This window comes from Podarcis pityusensis, assembly GCF_964106645.2.
Source record: "Podarcis pityusensis genome assembly, chromosome: 8".
NCBI classification, from domain to species: domain Eukaryota; kingdom Metazoa; phylum Chordata; class Lepidosauria; order Squamata; family Lacertidae; genus Podarcis; species Podarcis pityusensis.
In genome coordinates this window covers 28,513,582-28,531,014 of record NC_138033.1, presented here as the reverse complement: position 1 = coordinate 28,531,014, position 17,433 = coordinate 28,513,582, and the positions used below count along the sequence as shown (strand labels likewise).

The 17,433-nt window shown below is 44.4% G+C and overlaps 2 protein-coding genes and 1 long non-coding RNA gene across 3 annotated transcripts in view; 1 reads left to right on the top strand and 2 right to left on the bottom strand.

The window, feature by feature from the left end:
- The window catches only part of LOC308483986 (protein argonaute-1), a 45,635-nt gene extending 39,747 nt beyond the window's left edge, over positions 1 to 5,888 (bottom strand). Inside the window, exon 1 of the mRNA XM_081018446.1 lies at positions 5,722 to 5,888. Within this exon, the coding sequence (XP_080874572.1) occupies positions 5,722 to 5,746 (25 nt within the window). The 5' untranslated portion in view covers positions 5,747 to 5,888. The remainder of the gene's footprint in view (positions 1 to 5,721) is intronic.
- Positions 5,889 to 6,429: 541 nt separating this feature from the next.
- On the top strand, positions 6,430 to 8,148 carry LOC308482518. The gene is made up of 2 exons (XR_013989306.1): positions 6,430 to 6,589; positions 7,795 to 8,148. It is a non-coding gene; the product is annotated as an uncharacterized lncRNA (long non-coding RNA).
- Positions 8,149 to 9,936: 1,788 nt separating this feature from the next.
- The window catches only part of AGO4 (argonaute RISC component 4), a 32,240-nt gene continuing 24,743 nt past the window's right edge, over positions 9,937 to 17,433 (bottom strand). The window contains exons 15-18 of the mRNA XM_081015643.1: positions 17,299 to 17,433; positions 15,989 to 16,090; positions 15,387 to 15,586; positions 9,937 to 14,547 (exon numbers count right to left, since the gene is read on the bottom strand). Coding sequence (XP_080871769.1) covers positions 14,439 to 14,547; positions 15,387 to 15,586; positions 15,989 to 16,090; positions 17,299 to 17,433 — 546 coding nt within the window. The 3' untranslated portion in view covers positions 9,937 to 14,438. The remainder of the gene's footprint in view (positions 14,548 to 15,386; positions 15,587 to 15,988; positions 16,091 to 17,298) is intronic.

The window sequence follows — 17,433 nt, the reverse complement described above, 5'->3', positions numbered from 1 at the left end:
TAGTTCACAGAGCTACAATTCCCAGCATGCTTAACAGGATTTTATTTCGGGGGCAGGTTGCTATCCAGAAATAATTCTGTACTTTTTGTGTTTGGTGCCTTTTCTGTCACTGCGGTTCAGCAACAACAAAAAAGGTGTCGTATTCAAAAAGCAAGAAATTTTACCTGCGCACAGAACATAAGAATTGGGAGAACATCTCCTGTTCAGTTTGGATTGGCTGAACTTACCTCACCCACACCTGATATCATATGACACCAGGTGATGGGCAGACAGGCAGGCATGGTTTAGGGTAAACAATGCTGCAGGCAAAATAACAGTTCTCATAGCTCAAGGTTTCCCAGCACTGCCCTAGAGAGCGATCTAATCTAGCATGTTTATTTTACTGGTATTTAGTAAACAAAGCTAAAAACTCGTAAGTTGCCAAGCTCATCTACAACCTGACTTGAAATAGGCATCCATTCATTCTTTTTAACGAACTTGTGAAACTAAACATTTCCCACCCCTACAAATATCACACAGCAGCCAATGGTGTGGCTGTGAACCCCAGCTGTTCCGTAAGTCGCAATTCTGTAGGAACTCAGCAAAAGTGGCATAAGAATTTTACACTTTCATCGCTGGACTGAGCCAGATTGGTTATTTTGAAGTGGTAAAATTGATGCAAAATGTTCGAAAAATGATTTGCACTTGAAACTTTTGAATCAAACATCCCCGATCCTATTCAGAGGAGACCTACTGAAAGGAAGGGCATGACTAACTTAGTTGGGATGCAATCCTATTTACCGTATTTTATCTATCAAAGTAAAATCCGCCTTGTGGAGTTATCAACACATCCTCAGTTCACATCTGCAATCAATTTGTCAAGATGAGCCATTAGGGTTCACAGCCATCAAACTGTGTACCATGAGGCGCCATATCTAGAAAGGAAGCAGCCTGCCATACCTCTGCATGCAAACAGGAGCATTCAAGCCACTCTGGACACAGAGACAAATGCAGAAATGTCTGCTGTTGCATCCCTTAATGAGTGTCTGTTCTCGCTTGGCTTCTTCTAAACAAAACAACTCACACAAGATAGGCTCCGTAGAGGCTTATTTCTTGAGAAGCTATACTTACATTGACACAGATTGATCAAGCCAATACAAGTCATATGGCTAATTGGGCAACACTCTAAATTGCTAGGTTTATTGTGGAATTGTAGAATTGGAAGGGACCCCAAGGGTCATCCAGGCCAACCTCTGCAATATAGAGATCTTTTGCCCAATGTGGTGCTCGAACCCACAACTCTGATACTAAGACTCTCATGCTGTACCAACAGAGATATTCCACTGAATACAACTGAGTACAGCTTAATGCCAAAATTGGCTTTTGGAAAAGTCCAACTTGTAGTTAGCCACTTTGCTTCTGGTAGCAAGTAAGAATTGTAACTGAGGCAGCCAGCCAGAGAAACTTAGAGAAGTTGTCTTTGCTTTTCAAGCTGGAAAAGGGCCATCTAAGCACGTATGGGGAGTGTTAGAAATTCAGATATATAAGCTATATTCTGATTGTGCAGATAAAATATCACAGATAGAATTCTACAGGATGTAATGTTAGTGTGTGAAAACAGGCACGATCCAATGGTCCCCCAGGCATGCACCTCCAGATGTCAAAGACATCAGGTACCATCCAGGCGCCGAAACATATTCACTTGGTCGCAAGTGGCAGATAGCCAGGTGCCAAATTTGCCTAGCACCTGGCAAATTTCAAATACTGGTGCCAGGAACAAATTTTCTTTAAGAATGGACACTTCCACTTGGTCAAAGGCACCATCTTAATTAATTTCCTTTCTCCAGGTTCAAGCCCTGCCTCCAAAGAGATGGACGGACACATGTCTAGTTTCTGAAACAAATATGGTGTAAGTCCTTCTAATGAGGCAGCTGCCCTGTGCAAGACTAACCATACCCGCCCAGAACTCAGTGGGTCTTCCTCCCAGGTAAAGTGGGGTTAGGATCGCAACCTTCATCACACAAAAACTTTATGGGTGCATTTCCACAAATTAAAACCAGAACTGGAAGCAAGCTAGCCTTCACTCTTGGGCTCTGCCTTTATTTTAAAGGATACCAGGAACACAGGAAGCTGCCTTCTACAGAGTCAGACCCCTCCAGGATGTTAGGCAGGAGGAGTCTCTCCAAGCCCTACCTGGAGAGGGTGAGGATTGAACCAGCGACCTTTTGCATGCAAAGCAGATGTTCTGCCACTGAGTTATGGCCTGACAAGCAGACAACCAACTTAATATGCCAGCAAACCCCACTCCTCTCTCACCAACCTAACTGGGAAGCAGTTGGAGGACTTAAAACCTGGGAAAGCCATATGAAGTCTCATCTCTTTTAAACAGTGGTCATGTTCACATGTCATAAGCCAGACCTTCTGGTTTACTGAGCCTGGGCAGGGTGCTGTACATCGCTGCCCAGCTGTCCCTACGTCAGCCCTGCCCTAGAGCAAGGAGAATAAATGAAACAGAAACTTAAGACTTTGTGTTATGGCTAAACAAGGGGCCGCGATCTATTGCTCCCTAACAAGCCACAATTGCTGGCCAGTCCAAACCCATGATTTGCTGTTGGTTTGCTGTGGCTTGTTAGAGAAAACCAAAACCACAAACCCTGGGCTTGGTCAGTCTGAGAAGCCAAGGCTGGCTGATTTGTTTCTCCTGCTCCTGCTAGGGGGAAGAGGAAGCAGAAGCAATCAGGCCATGTGCATGGGCACACAGCTCATGCCCTGTAAACCACAATAAGCTAGATAACTCGGTGGCAGATAACCTGTACTGAACGAGGAAGGGCCAAGGTTAATCCCCCCAGCATCTCCAGGTAGCGCTGGGAATGCCTCCTCTCAGAGACCTTGGAGAGCTGCTGCCAGACAGTGTAAATGTAGACAATCCTGAGCCAGTGGAACCAGTATAAGGCAGCTTCCTATGTTTCTAGAACCTGGCTCAGAGTCACACGGAACCAGCCACTAAGTAGCCATGGGCACACCAGTCTCATCAGCCTGACAGATCACCACCCGCAACACTTTTTTAATAGCAGTGACCCAGCCTAACAAGGCTATTGAGGAGACAATGAAGCAAGAGACCACAAAGCACTTTGCTAGTGTAGTAAACAATCACCCACCTCCCTGGAAGTTAGGTTTTCCCTCTACAAGGCGCTATGGGAAAGCTTTTTAAAAAAACAAACCATATCCGAAAAGATGTCAGGAAACTCAAGCGTCAATTCTCTTCCCCATCAACCTAGAAGGGCTTCGTGTGTCAATTTAAAGTAGGTCTGAAAGGAAGATGTTCTACTTTTGTAAAAGCCAACAAAAGAAACGGTGCGCGCGCACACACACACACACACACACATACTGATGGGTTTCAATAGCCTTCTGATCACTCCTTCAGAACACAAAAACAGGACAACAGCCTCTCCGCCAGGCTGGAGTTGCCCTCCACTTGTTCTGGACTATTACTTGTGCTGATGGGATTTGCCGTCCAAAACACCTGGAGGGCACCCACTTGACAAAGGCTGGAAGAGAATCTTTCCTCCTCCAGCTACTCAAAGGCAGTGGGCATATATCTTCCCCTCAAACCTCTTAGCTATGCCTGGAGGGAAAGCGGGGGGGGGGGGGGGCTCACCAAGGACCCAGCTGCTGCCAGCTTCCCTTGTCCTAACAAGGGATCCTTATCTTTCTGCTTCTGTCCCCTCACCATCCAGCTTTCAGGCATGCTCAGCCACTCAAATCTCAACCTCCCAGCTTTCCTGATACAGTGAAGGGGGCAGCATGAATGCCTCTATGTCCCCTCCACTACCCAGCCCCAAAATCATTTCCCAAATCTCAATTAAGCAGCAATGAGTATTCTTACAAAAATGTTTGCGCAAAGATTGAGCATTTTATCTCTTCTTCCTAGACAGGGCATTTGTTTCTCTCCCTCACCCACCTTCACACCCCTGTCTAGGTAACAAGCAAAGCTTTGCTCGCTCACCTAAAGTCAGTTTTGCTCCTGAATCAGCCAGACTCCTTTAAACCCAGGAGACCCAGTGCTGAGAAAGCTCCTCTTAGTGCTCTCCTATTCAGGGTGATTTGTGCTGAAGTGAGGATCTGCAGCACCATATTCTGCCCTCTTTCAAAAGCTATTGGACCTCTCAGTGCCCAGCAAACTCTTACTCTCCATATATTCTCTCCTTTGCAACATTCTCCTTTCAAGAGCCATAAGGCATTTCATACCTTGCTAGGCCAACATCTCCCCCAACTCAACTTGGGCGTGGATGTACTAATGCTGCAGATTTCTCATCTGCCTCCACTTAAGTACTCAACAGGCCTCTCTCACCTTGCTGCACATAATAATACTATTAGTAGTAGTAGTGCTTATATACTGCTTTTTGTCACAAGTTACCTCAAAGTGGTTTACATTTTTTTAAAAATCAATCTGAAACAACAGGTCACATCCACATCATACAATTAAAGCACACAGATTTACACATACAGTCCTGGAAACTGTAGTTTACCACTCACAAAGCTACAATTCCCAGCACCTGTAACAAAATGCAGCTAATGGGACACGTTTTTTTGGTGGCAGGAGCCATGACCTTTAAATGTATGATGTGGATGTAACCATGCACAAAGTTAATCCCTGCACATCAATCTGTTGGAGAGGGGGATGGGCAGTTTTAAAGTCATCCTTGCCTGTTCCTATCTAACACACTTAGGATACTGGGGGACGTCCCCAACCTTTCGTCCCACTGTGTGTGTGTGTGTGTGTGTGTGTGTGTGTGTTTCTTCCCAATCCTCTCCTTACTGCATTTTGTCCCTCTCAATATGCTCCTGCTTCCCCCTTTCCCTAGGCAAGAAAACCCCCAACGCAAGTGCTTCTTTAGCCCCCAGCCCCTCCAACTTGCCTGGGGATGCCCACTTCCTCCCATCCACCCCACAGCATCCCCTTCTCTTTGCCAACTACTCTCGCAGCCCCAACTGGAACCCATCAGACAACTCCCTCTCCACATGTGGCTCCAGGTGCCCTGGACGCCACGCCGGGACTCCTTTCTCAAACTCCCAAGGCTTCTCATTCTCTCCCCTCCCCCACCGATCCATGTCTCCTCCCGCCCCTCATCCGCACAGCCCCCTCCGTGTCCTCATCCTTCCTGCATCCCCCACGTACGCGCACTGCAAGCACACACACACACACACACGATTTGCCACTCCGCTCCTCGGCAGACCTCTTTGATCTCACACTTGCACCCGTATGGGCCACCCCCCCCCCACGGCACACACATACAGCAGCTGCAGACCCTCCTTTTGTAACCCCCCCACTGACCACTCCTCTGCCTCGGCAGGCCTCTTGCTCCTGAGCTCCCCTTCCCTCAGCAGCTCCCCTAAACCCCTCAAGCCCCCTGTAGTCCCCAACACAGCTCGCCCTTCCAAAAAAAACCCCCTCCCCGCTGTTCCTCAGCAGGCCTCCCACCGTTCTCAGCCCCCTCCCCTCAATTGCACTTCTCCCCATAAGCCCCCAAACATACTGCGGCCCACCCAAAAGCTGAACCCAAACATGCAGCAGACTCGCGCTGCCCCCATGTCCCTTTGCACACCACCCTTGGCTCTCAGCCGCCCTCCTCTCAATTGCACTTGCTCCCCCAAGCCCCTGGACCTATTGCATCTTCCTCCTTCCAAGATTCCCCCCTGCATTCCTTCTAAGCCGTCCCCCCCCCCCAGCGTCCTCCATACCTGCTCCCGAGGGTCCTGCTTCCATCCCATCCACGCGGGCGTCGCCCCGAGCCTAGCGGGGGGAAGAGAGAAAGTCGAGGCGGCGGACGCGGTGCGGGGGGGGGGGGCGCTGAGTGATGCCCGCGAGCGCGCGCCGGGACCAGGGCGCCGCTCGCGCTGCTGCAGCCGCAGCCTCTGCTCTGTACGAGGCAGGCGCCTGGGATTCGCAGAGCGCGCATGCGCAACCGCCCGGCCAACCAGCAGCGCCGACGACGCGTCACAGGAGATCTTCAGCTCTTCCCCCACCCCCCCGCTCTTCGCCCGAGATAACTGTCCCTAGGCAGTCCTCACTTCAGGCTCTTTTGAGGAATCCTCCATGTGCGGGGCTATGAGTGGTGATTGCATTGGGGACTCATGGGAAACAGGTAAACGGAGGCGACAAAAGGGAGCCTACCGAGTTGCACTCCCATGCAATCTTTCCGTCTCCTTTTCACTCCCAAGGCTAAAAATTCCAAAGGCTATTTGTCCTGCTTATCACTGCATCTCTCTCTGTTCAATTCCATGAATGCTATTGTGGGATCTGAGAGCGCAGGAGAGGAAAAGGAATTTCATCCGTGTCGAGCTGTTTTTGCCCGCTTAGTGTGGAGGTGATTGATTTAAAAAAAAAATTTACGAAAAGCTTAAGAAGAAGCGCTAACCCTGTGTTTTTGCCCCCCCCCCACTAGCTGCAATTGGAAACCGGAAATCTCTGTGCTGAGCCGTTAAGAGTGTAACAGTGCAGCCCTTCACTCTTCCCCTTTGCCTCGACTCCTGTTGCCAACAAAGGAAAAGGGGGAAAGAATCCTGTGGGTGCCCCCTGGCGGCGACCTAAGGGAGCCGCAAGAACAGAGTAAGTCTCGGGGCCGTATAGGGCATATGCAGCATGGGGGCCATTTTGAAACCAGAACGAGTCTGGGGGAATAACCATCCGAGGCCCAAGATGGAGGATAGTATTTTTTAATGCTTCCCATACATTTTTTTTAAAAATATGCACTGCAAGTAGAAAACTAGCATAGCAGGGAGAGGGGTAGGCCAATACCCCTGTGCTATGCTAATCTTCTACTTGCAGGGAGTTGTTGCTGGCTCATCTTTTGTTGTTTGTCTGCTTCTCAGACATGGGAGAGTATTCATCAATGGTACTCCTCACTTTCAGGCTCATCATAAAAAAAGCCTTGTAACAAAGTTAATATGGCATAAGGCATGGATGGGGAGCATATGACCCTTCAGCTGTTGGACTACAACTCCTATCAGCCCCAGCCAGCATGATAGTGGTTATGGCATTGTAGTCCAACAAGACATATGAAAGTGGTATATTTTCTCATCCTTAATGCAGAATATCGGATTAGGCCTGGAGAGACTCAGGTTTAAGTTCCCAGCTGGCAACGAAACTCACTGAATGGCATACTCTCCAACATTTCTCTGATGAAAATAGGGACATCCTACTACAGAATAATAATAATTTTATTATTTATACCCTGCCCATCTATGGGTTGCCACTTTTGCATTTTGTCTGAAAGTGCACCGAGATCACATTGACATAGAGCTGAATAATGCTCTGCACTGCAAAAAAGGCAGAATGTTGAAGATGTGCCTGCTCAAACAAAATTTAAACAGAAGTCTGGCGACCCGGAGTCATACAGAATAATTTTGGAGCGGGGGGGGGGGGGGGGCAGTTAGTAAAATGAGATGGGAAAGTCATTGGTGCACTGCAAAGCTTGCACGAATTGTGGAGGATGGGAGGTGGGGAGAAATAATCCCAACTGCTACAAAATAGAATGATGCACATTCCAATATTTTAAATGGGAAATAAAACTTTATTACATAGGAGATAAAATATTTAATGTCCATCTATCACTGTAAAAAAACCCAACACCCATTATGCCACTACTTCAAATCTTTCTCAAAACTCACATTCTCTGCTGTGTCTTTGGCACACACCACTTGTCCTACCTCCACAACCAAGCTTTCTGTGTAACTGCAATAATTGCAGTGTTTTTCTCCATTTATCCCAGTCTTCATTTCCTCTTTAATTTTGCAGTTTCAATTACATTCCAGATTGTAGTCGTCTTGGATTATGGAATTGTCATCCCATGTTTAGTAAACCATGGGGAAAGCATGCCATAAGTAAATTTGTGCTGCTTTCCTCATTGACATTTTCTTGGAAGTTTCCAGCAGCCTCGCTCCCCAACTATTAAAAAGAGAAAATGAAGTCTACAGCACCGAGAAAACAACAAGCAAAGCAAGTGTGCAGATTAAGTATATTCTCAACTGTTCTGTTGAGAACAGTGGTTACCTGAATGGAGGATGCAAACCTGAAGACAGATTCAAGCCAGTGACTCCGAGCAAACAAGGGAGAGCCACCAACACTAAATTTAGTTGTAATACTAAATTAAAGTGGTATACTTGTTCCATTAGAGAAATGTTATGTTGTGCAAGAGAATACATACGGTGGTTACCGATAGCTTTATGCAACTATTCTTTGGGCTCCTCTTTGTGCAACATTAAAACTCACCCACCTGCTGGCGCAGGAGTCCTTGCACTAGTGACAGAGAACATTGAATACTGTACAGCCCTTTGTAATACATGTGCATGCCACAATACTCATTCCAGCCCCACTGAACCAACTGGGTATGTCTCTTGTTCCAGGTGGGCCATCCAACACCACTAGTTGTTTTAACTTGACCTACATCAAAACTAGAGTACACAAGAGACCTAGGACTCAGCTACATTAGTCAAAAAACGTTTTGAATGTGTTATAAACATACAAAACCAGATGGCACCAGAGAGCAAAATAAATGTTTATGTGATTTTTACACAGCTGGGGCAGATGGGGGGGGGGGGGCTGGAGTACAACAAAACCTGGGGGGAGGGCACAGATCCCCTGCCCCTGGTGTAGCCATTCACATAACTTGTGATAAAACCACTAGAGGAAGGGTAGAGGAGAAACTTCATCCCTAGGTCCCCAATCAAACACTTGGGATGCAGCCTGGCAGAGCAGCACTTGCAAAGAACGTGGTCCAGCTGTGTCTGCCTACCACCTCCTTCAGCTGTAGAGTGGTGGAGCCTGCAGGTGCCCGGGCCAGTCTCACTCCCAGGAGATACGTGGCTTGGGTAAGTGCCACCCCCTGCGGTGTGGTGCCCAGTGCCCCCCGACTCCCCTAGCTATGCCTCTGAGATCCAGTTACTCTACCGTCCTTGTCCCTTTGTCAAATAGCTGTGCGCTAAATGGCTTCTGTTCTTTTCTCACAGCTCCTGCAGAATGCATGTCTAATGCTGAATATCCCTACAAATAAAGATTCATCTAGTCTAGCATCCTGTTTGCCACCACAGGGAACAGCCAGATCCTTGTAGGAAACCAAGAGGCAATTTTAGTCACTGGCATCTTGCCTCCGGGTTAGGAGCCATTGAGAGATCTATCCTTTTCCATGAATTTGCCTCATCCCTTTGACATCTATTCTAGTGAGCAGGATATCTTGTGGCAGTGAATTCCTTTTTAAGTCAGCTATGGGGTATTGTCAGTTACTTCCTTTTGTCTGTTGTAAAAGCTATAACAAACTTATTTCTCACCAACCTTAAATTCTAGTATTGTGTAGGAGACAACTTCTTCCCACCTCCAATGAGTAATCTTATAAATGCTCTTGCTCCTAGTGCATTTTTGATTTGTTTTTTCTAAACTACGAAAACTCCACATGATAATTTTTGTTGGGAAGCTATGCCAACACTTAGCCATTTTGGTTGCTTTTCTGTACCTAGTTCAGCTCTATAGTTTTTGACACAAGTCACCCAAACTGTTACACAGCCATGATTCAAACATTCATGGTTTGAAAGTTTCCTAATAAACTTGGGACATGGAATTTACCTTGCCTGCTGCCATGCAGTTACCATTTTAACTGAGTTAACCACTACATCTCAAATGATCTATTTCCTGGTTAGTAACTGCCAATTCAGACCTTTTGTGTATATACAATGAGTAGTTTTGGCTAGAAAATGAATCACTTTACATTTAACTGAACCTTATAGCAACTCTTCCAATTACTTATGACTCTGCTCTTACTGACCATATGGCTCTATGCTTAGATATTACAAATTATGTTATGTTCTAAAATATCTGGTTTATAAATCAAGCATGTAACTGTTTAATATACAATATTTCCTCTGTTATGCAATATATATTATACACCAAGAAAGAAAAGAACATTTGGCACCCAAATGCCTTTATTTATTTTTTTGGACACATGAACACAAAATCCCTGCAGGCTAAAAAAAAAAAAGAGAGAAAAAAATACATTGCAGTTATACACAGCCAGCATATTATCGCAATAGGAAGGCTATTAGCCTACCTTCCCCACCAACAGGGGTTGTGTTTGTTTTTTTAAAAGAAAAAAGTACCTCGTATTGCTATAGACATACATCCAGTCCAATTTTAATAAAATACAATTTAAAACATTACAAGTCTAACAATATAGAAACAAAACAAAAAAATACATCAGAAGTCAAAAATGAACAAATGCAAACAAGTTTTACATACATGTTTCAGGCTCTAGACAGAAATATCACCAAAATGTGTCAATAGCAAGGTATAAAGAAACTCTTAAGTGATATTCACATATGATCTTTCCTCAAATTGCACAAGGGAAAAAACCTTGCAGTTCAAACAGTATTGATACAATGCCCTCCAAGCTCTACTTTCCTAAAATGAAAGCAGAGCGACTGCCTTGCTATTGAGCAAGAAGGGGGTAAAAAGATCTACAACACATCCACAAGGGTAGTTTTTTGGGAGTGGGGGGCGGGAGGTTGGGGTTGGAGGTTTGCTAACCTGTCAGAATGGCCTTGTCCCCAACAGGTGGATAAAGGCTTTTGATATAAGGGTCATGTGGGGCAGAATGGGGTGAGGGCGGGGGGGGGACTTCTAAATCATACTGATACATACTGCATGGAACATCTCTTTTGCATCCCTTGATTATGCCTCTTTGGGTGTCATCTTTAAACAGCCCTCAAGCAAAGAGCAAGCAACCCCAGCCTGCACCTCAAATCCGCTACAGAACAAAAGATTTTCAGAGCCTCTTTTCAAATTTAAGTGCTCACAACAAGCAGAACAGGATAGGGGGAAAGCAAAAAGAGCATGGTGTTTTGGTTGGCTCTATAAACACCTTTTGCTCCTAAAAAATTTCCCCTTCCCCCCACCCCAGTCCAAATTTGCTACATTTGAGAATCTTTCACAACATATAGCTAAACAATAGCCAACAGGCTTTAAACAAAAGGATAAAGCATAAAAAAACCAAACACCATAACAACCTACAGCTACAGAATGCACGTCTTCCCATTGATTGACACATGCATAACTATTCAGTTCATCCCGTTTTCAGGGTGGGGGTGAGGTTAGTTCAGACGAGCAGAGTCAAGAGATTCTGCCACACAACAGCGCTGCTGCATCTGGATCTTGCAGTCATTCGTTCCGAAGATCTTTTTTGCTACTGTTGCCACCCGTACAGCCCCTTGGATAAATCCTCAGCTTTTAAGCACTCCCACCCCAAAAGACATCATCACACTCTTCAGCAACAGAGAGTTAACTGAACATTTTCTTGCACAGAAAAAAATTCCAACAGGGGCAAAAATTAAAGGAAAATTCATGAAAAATTCCAAGAAAGTGCAAAAGTTGGCAAAAAAAAGCTCAGACATTTTTGGATGATAATTTTTTGTGACATTAATGCATTAAAAAGAATCCCGCTTATATATATATATATATAATTTTTAAATACAGAAGACTTCAAAAGATAGCTGCGGTCTGTAATACATAAGAAAGATATAATGATTAGAACAGGGTTTTGCTTTCCTTTGATAGAAGACAAAAAAGATAATTTCATCTAGTCCTGCCTATTTTATGATGAGCAAGTGAGTCAGAAAAGCCCTTTCCAGGGCAAGTTCAGATTCCTGCCTATGCAGTTCTGGACAAAACTGCAAGTTATGTTGAGCACCCATTTAGTAATAAAAAAGCATGCTTTCAACTGGTCACTTTCTTTCTTTAGCAAATGCAGCCAAAGAAGGGGTGGGTGTGTCAGAAGGGTGGGATCCAGATTTGCCTTTGGTGACAATGGCATGAGGAAGTAGGGAACTTTTGGCCCACAGGCCCAATTATGCTTTCCAGGCTGGTTTGGGCAAACCATGCCTACCTTTTCCTGACCTGGTGTCATATATAAAATGTGTTACTGATTCTTCATCAGCAGCTAGAAATCAGTGCTTATTAAATATGGTGCCTTTTTCTATCACTCTGCACAGTAACCCCACCACGCCAGTCCTAATCCAGAAACTCAAACTGCTGTTTATAAGGAAAGAGTTGGTTTTTGTTTTTGCTTTTTAAGTATACTTAACATGTTGCTTGACTCTGATGTCCAAGAGAGTCAGACTTACCTGCAGACAGGCAAATTAGAGAATCTCTCTGCTCCACATGCACTAGGTGTGCTTGGTGCTAGGAAAAGCTACCTGCCTGATGATGTTACAATATACGTTTTTCTTCTTGACGTACTCTCTCCCTCTATCCGAATTCACGTCCTTACCTAGTGCAAAAAACCCGAAACCATGCTACACACTAACACAGGTGCTTACTCGCTTCAAGGTGCCTTAGTTCTCCATTTGTTGGCCAGCAGGAGTTCGATTCTTGCATTTTCTCCCTGAACAGGTATTTTTAAAAAAGAAAAGAAAAGCAGCAGACCAACTGAAGCAGCACTCTTCCTCCCCACATGTCCTGATATTTATTACACAAGTGAGGTATTCTTAAGGGGAAAAGAAAACGAAAGACTTAAATACGTTTAAATAAATCTAGTATCTAAGCCTGGCCACACTATGCGTCAGAGCAGAGTTTGCTTCGCTCCTGTTTGGGGGGGGGGGGGGATAAAATTTTATAAGCTAGAACCCACAAGGGGGGGGGAGAGGGGGAAGGAGAAAGAGAGAGATTTCTAAGAGGAGCTTACAAAAACTGCTTTCAGAAGACTAATGTCAAGTGTATTTTGATACAGCTGACTGACAGTATTTAGAAATGTAAACTTTCCAAGTATCTACAAGCTCTATTTCAAAAGACTGAAGGAAAAATCTAAACCACATAGCATATTGCTGACCTTGAGGTCTGGATCCAAACGTTCACAAGGTCACATGACTCTGCAACACCACCTGCTCACATCAGAGACTAGAGTGCAATTATTGGCAAAATCCCAATCTTTCACAGTGGCATCATCTCAGTTAAAAACTAGGAATTTAAAGCATATTGCGCTAACACTCACAAGCTAGTCTCAAGGCAGCACTACTATGGTCTGCAGGTGCCCCACCCCACCCCCGCTTTTTGCATTACACATTTTAGTGGAAGAGAACCAAGCAAATAAGAGTTCTAATTTATAGAAATGGGTCAAGATCAACATTGAAATGTACACTTCACACATGCTAGCGAATGTTGCTGTACATGCGGGCAACCTAAACTCTCAGAGAAACAAAAGTTTTAAAATGCTGGTAAAAGTCTTCGATTGCTACTGTCACACTATACACAACTGTACATATTGGCAAAGCCTTTCCTATATATGGAACACCCACTTTCCAAGCTTATAAAAAGGGGCTAGACAGACCAATGGTGAATATAAAACAGTTAAAAATAATCATTTGTAAAAAGCATGAAGGGAGCCTTTTCTGATCCATTTAAGAACAAATTTCCTCTTCAGCAAAGTCAAGTCAATCTACACAAGAATGTTGGCTGTAACTCATGTAAAGTATTCAGCTAGAAAAGTTACTGCCAGGGTATTAAAAAAAAATTATTGCCAAAGTTAAAACCTTCTATGAAAAAGAGTATTAAAAATGACCTCAATTCATCAAACACAGCAGCATAAAATGGGCACTTTCGTCATGTCTGAAAAATACCTAAAACTAATCTTTTAGAACTTAGTCACATACTTTTTAGAGGGGGAAGCAGTTCAGCATTCTGAACCAGACAGTGGCAGTTGTGTGTAACCATTATGATTTTACTAGACCTGCCAGAGGGCATTGCTATCCGCTTATGTTACACATTCACAGAACAAGAACCACCAAGTTGAATTCGCAGTTATAGTGCAATTGTTCTGCAGCCCACGACTGCAGAGAGATTTACAAAAAGACTAGTAAAACTTAACAACAAAGCGAAAGAAACAAACAAACAGCAATACCTCAGAAAAGTAATAGTTGTTGAAAGGTGTTTACAGTAAAAATTCCATTTATAAAGTCTATATGGCCCCACACAGAAGAACAGTGGAATAAGATGTTTTGCCATATCTGGAGACTCACTAAGCAGTATGAAGAAGCCCAGGAGGAATTCAGCTTCTTGATAAGCTTAATGGGGGGGACGGGGACAAGGAGGTAACTTAAAATTGATTAGCAAAATATTTCAATAAAAACCTTTCGTGCCAAGTCCTTTAAAAATTTCTTTTTACGAGGATCAGCCTTTTGCGCTTTGAGGTAAAAATTCAGTCCAATGCAAAGACTGTCTATGAAATTCCTATTTACTGAAAATCACAAAATAAAAATGGCTCAATTGCGCCTGCATCGGATGTTGCTGCGTCAATTCAGTGCAACTGTCCCAAGCTGCTGGTGGTGGACAGCCTGAAATAAAAATGAGCCCTAACCACCAGTGGCTGGTGGCCCGCCCAACTGGGCTACTGCTTCTGCCTCAGACTCTCAGATTCTTATCAGGCAAAATACATTGTGTGCTGGGTGTCATGATGGATCTGCACTGCCTTGGCTAGCGCCTGAGGATCACGCCCGTTGCTCTGTCCTGAAACGTGGCTGCCTTCAGCGCTGCGGGGGGAGGGAGACAGAAAAGATTTAGTAAGGCAACACTGTCTCAATCAGTCAACATTTTCTTTATTTTTTTAAAAAAATATATTTATAAATCACAACATCCCCCAAACTGAAAAGCAGTACACAGGAGGATAAAAGGCAAAAAGTGCCAGCAACACCAAAAACAAACAAACATACATACATACATTTCAAACTTCACAATGGCAAGTAGAAGACAATAAATGCATGCAAACAGCTGCTCTATGAAGGCTCGGAGTACAGGAAAAGGCCACCAAAACCAGAATGCCGTTGGTGAACAATCTGTTGCAAGGAACAGGGTATCCTACCTAGTAAATGCTGCTGCACTAGAGGCCCTACTCTCAGTGGCTGCAAGATGAATGCGAGAAGAGTCTTGTCGCTGAGCTCAGAGACCAAAGGTCCATCTAGTCCAGCATCCTGTTCTCACAGTGGTTAACCAGATCCCCGTGGGAAACCCACAAGCAGGATGAATTTCAGGGGCATCTAGCATGATTAAGAGAGCCTGAGCAACTGAGCAGGACTGTAAGGTCCAAGGCAGGTTCTCAAGTAACCCGGTCCCAGGTTGTTCAGGGCTTTGTACACCAACAGCAAAACCTTACGGTGGAATTCAACACAGCGCTAAATGGGGTATGCATTCTTTGACACTCACACTGAATACAAGCCCACAGTCTACCGCAGAGTAAGGAATTTCCAGCCACTGATTGCCTTTAAGTAAGGGAATATGGTCCTTGGGCTGAATAAAGTTCACCATCCCTTCCTGGCCTAGTGGTCCATGGAACAGAAGCATGCACCCTAACCCTAACCCCTCGACTACTCACCTGTCATGATCTTTGTCCACAAGATGGTATCTTGCCCTAAATGCTACCAGCCTGGCATAGTATGCAGGAGCAGGGATCGAGACAGACCGTGTACACCTGACGTAAGTGTGACACAGCTGGTATGTCAGTAACTGCAATTCATCAGCAGTGAAACAGTTGTCATCCCACAAGACTTGGTAGTGAGAAGGACGGCTAGTTCCCTGCAGGAAGAGAAGGCCAGGAAATCCACTATTTTTATTTTAGAAGATGTGTAACAAAAGATGAATGACTGGGCCCCTGTCAGAAAGTCCCTTCTCTCTTTCTCCAAGGGTAAATTACATCTTCGGAATTAATAACCCTGTTTATCCCTCTTCTTTTCCAGATGCTTCCCCATTTCTCTGAGATACACAGGTTTTAGCAAGGTTGAATATCACTAACGACAAAGGTAGAAGGGACTGTTCCACTGACTAAGAGGCACAAATGTTGTGGGCCCATTGTATTCATGCATTCTCCCCTCTAGCACACATTTTAATGGCTTAAATGAAGCTGCTCTAGGCCAGTCCCAATGCATATAAAAGTAAATGAACCATCAAAATATTATCATAACCAAAGCTGCAGATTACCTGAATTCCTGCATGGCTACAGAGGTAGAAGTCGAATTCAGAGGGATGTGTGATTGTGCTGTCCACAGTTGTGCCTGCTGGAACATTGCCACTTTTCCCCACCTATTAGATACATCAATGAGTGCCTTAATATTTGCATATGTAGCAAAATACAGTTCAATGCCATTCAACCAACCAGTTGTTACCTTCTTGGCCACTTATCAGTGTCACACACTTTAAAATTTGCCTTCCACCTTTTTCTTCAGCTTTGTATAATGTATCAGTTATGTCTAACTGGATTTAAAGCAACATTAAGCATAGTTTTGTAGTAACAATAAAACCTGAAGTATACAACTGCCCTATTGCAGCTACTTTTGTTGTGATAAAAATGGCAAAGTCAGGTATGTTGTCTTGAACACCTTGGGGGAAAGGCAAGCTATAGATGAAATATACTGTACAGTGGTACTTCAGGATGCGAATGGCAAGCAGCGAAACCCGGAAGTAACGCGGTCCATTACTTCCGGGTTGCCGTGGAGCGCAACTCCAACGTGCTCAACCCGAAGCACATTCAACCCGATGTATGACTGTATTTACAGTGGTACCTCGGGTTACATACGCTTCAGGTTACAGACTCCGCTAACCTAGAAATAGTGCTTCAGGTTAAGAACTTTGCTTCAGGATAAGAACAGAAATCGTGCTCTGGCGGAGCGGTGGCAGAAGGAGACCCCATTAGCTAAAGTGGTGCTTCAGGTTAAGAACCGTTTCAGGTTAAGAACGGAACTCCGGAACAAATTAAGTACTTAACCCGAGGTACCACTGTACTACTCTTTTTGGCTTTTGGATACCCTCAGTTTATAATTTATTCTTTACACCATTTTCAAAGTTTTAAGCTTTGAAGTTCAGGAAGAAATGCTGCCTGTCTTACAGCTATACCACATTGCCCTACAGCTTAAGAGTTGCTATGCTACTGACAGCAGACTTGCAGAATGCTAAAAGAAGCACTTTCAGTGTTATTCTGAACCTGAGTCCAGGTGCTTACTTTGGTATCCTGTGCATCTGAGCATATAGTTACAAATTATACCTTAAGAAATTAAGCACCCTTCTCAAGTCATCCTTTGTCTGGCTGATTGACATTATTTATTTTATTATTAATAATTTAATTTATACCCCTGCTCTATGTTTTTTTTCCAACTTCACTTTGCAAACAGGCAATGAATAACATTATGAAATGTGCTAATACATCGCCTCTTTCCATCAAGAGTTTTTTAGCACCCCGGAACAAGATGTGGTCTAATGAGATGCCTCGTCATTCCAAAGGAAGCATTGCCTACCCTTTCAGATTTGTCAGCACAGAACAGCCTTGTGTGATGCCTTTTCTGAACAACTATGTAGGTGATTCCTGGTCTGTAGTCTTCTTCCAAACTGATGCAGGCCTTCCGGATTGCAATGAGTTCTGGCCAGGCCAC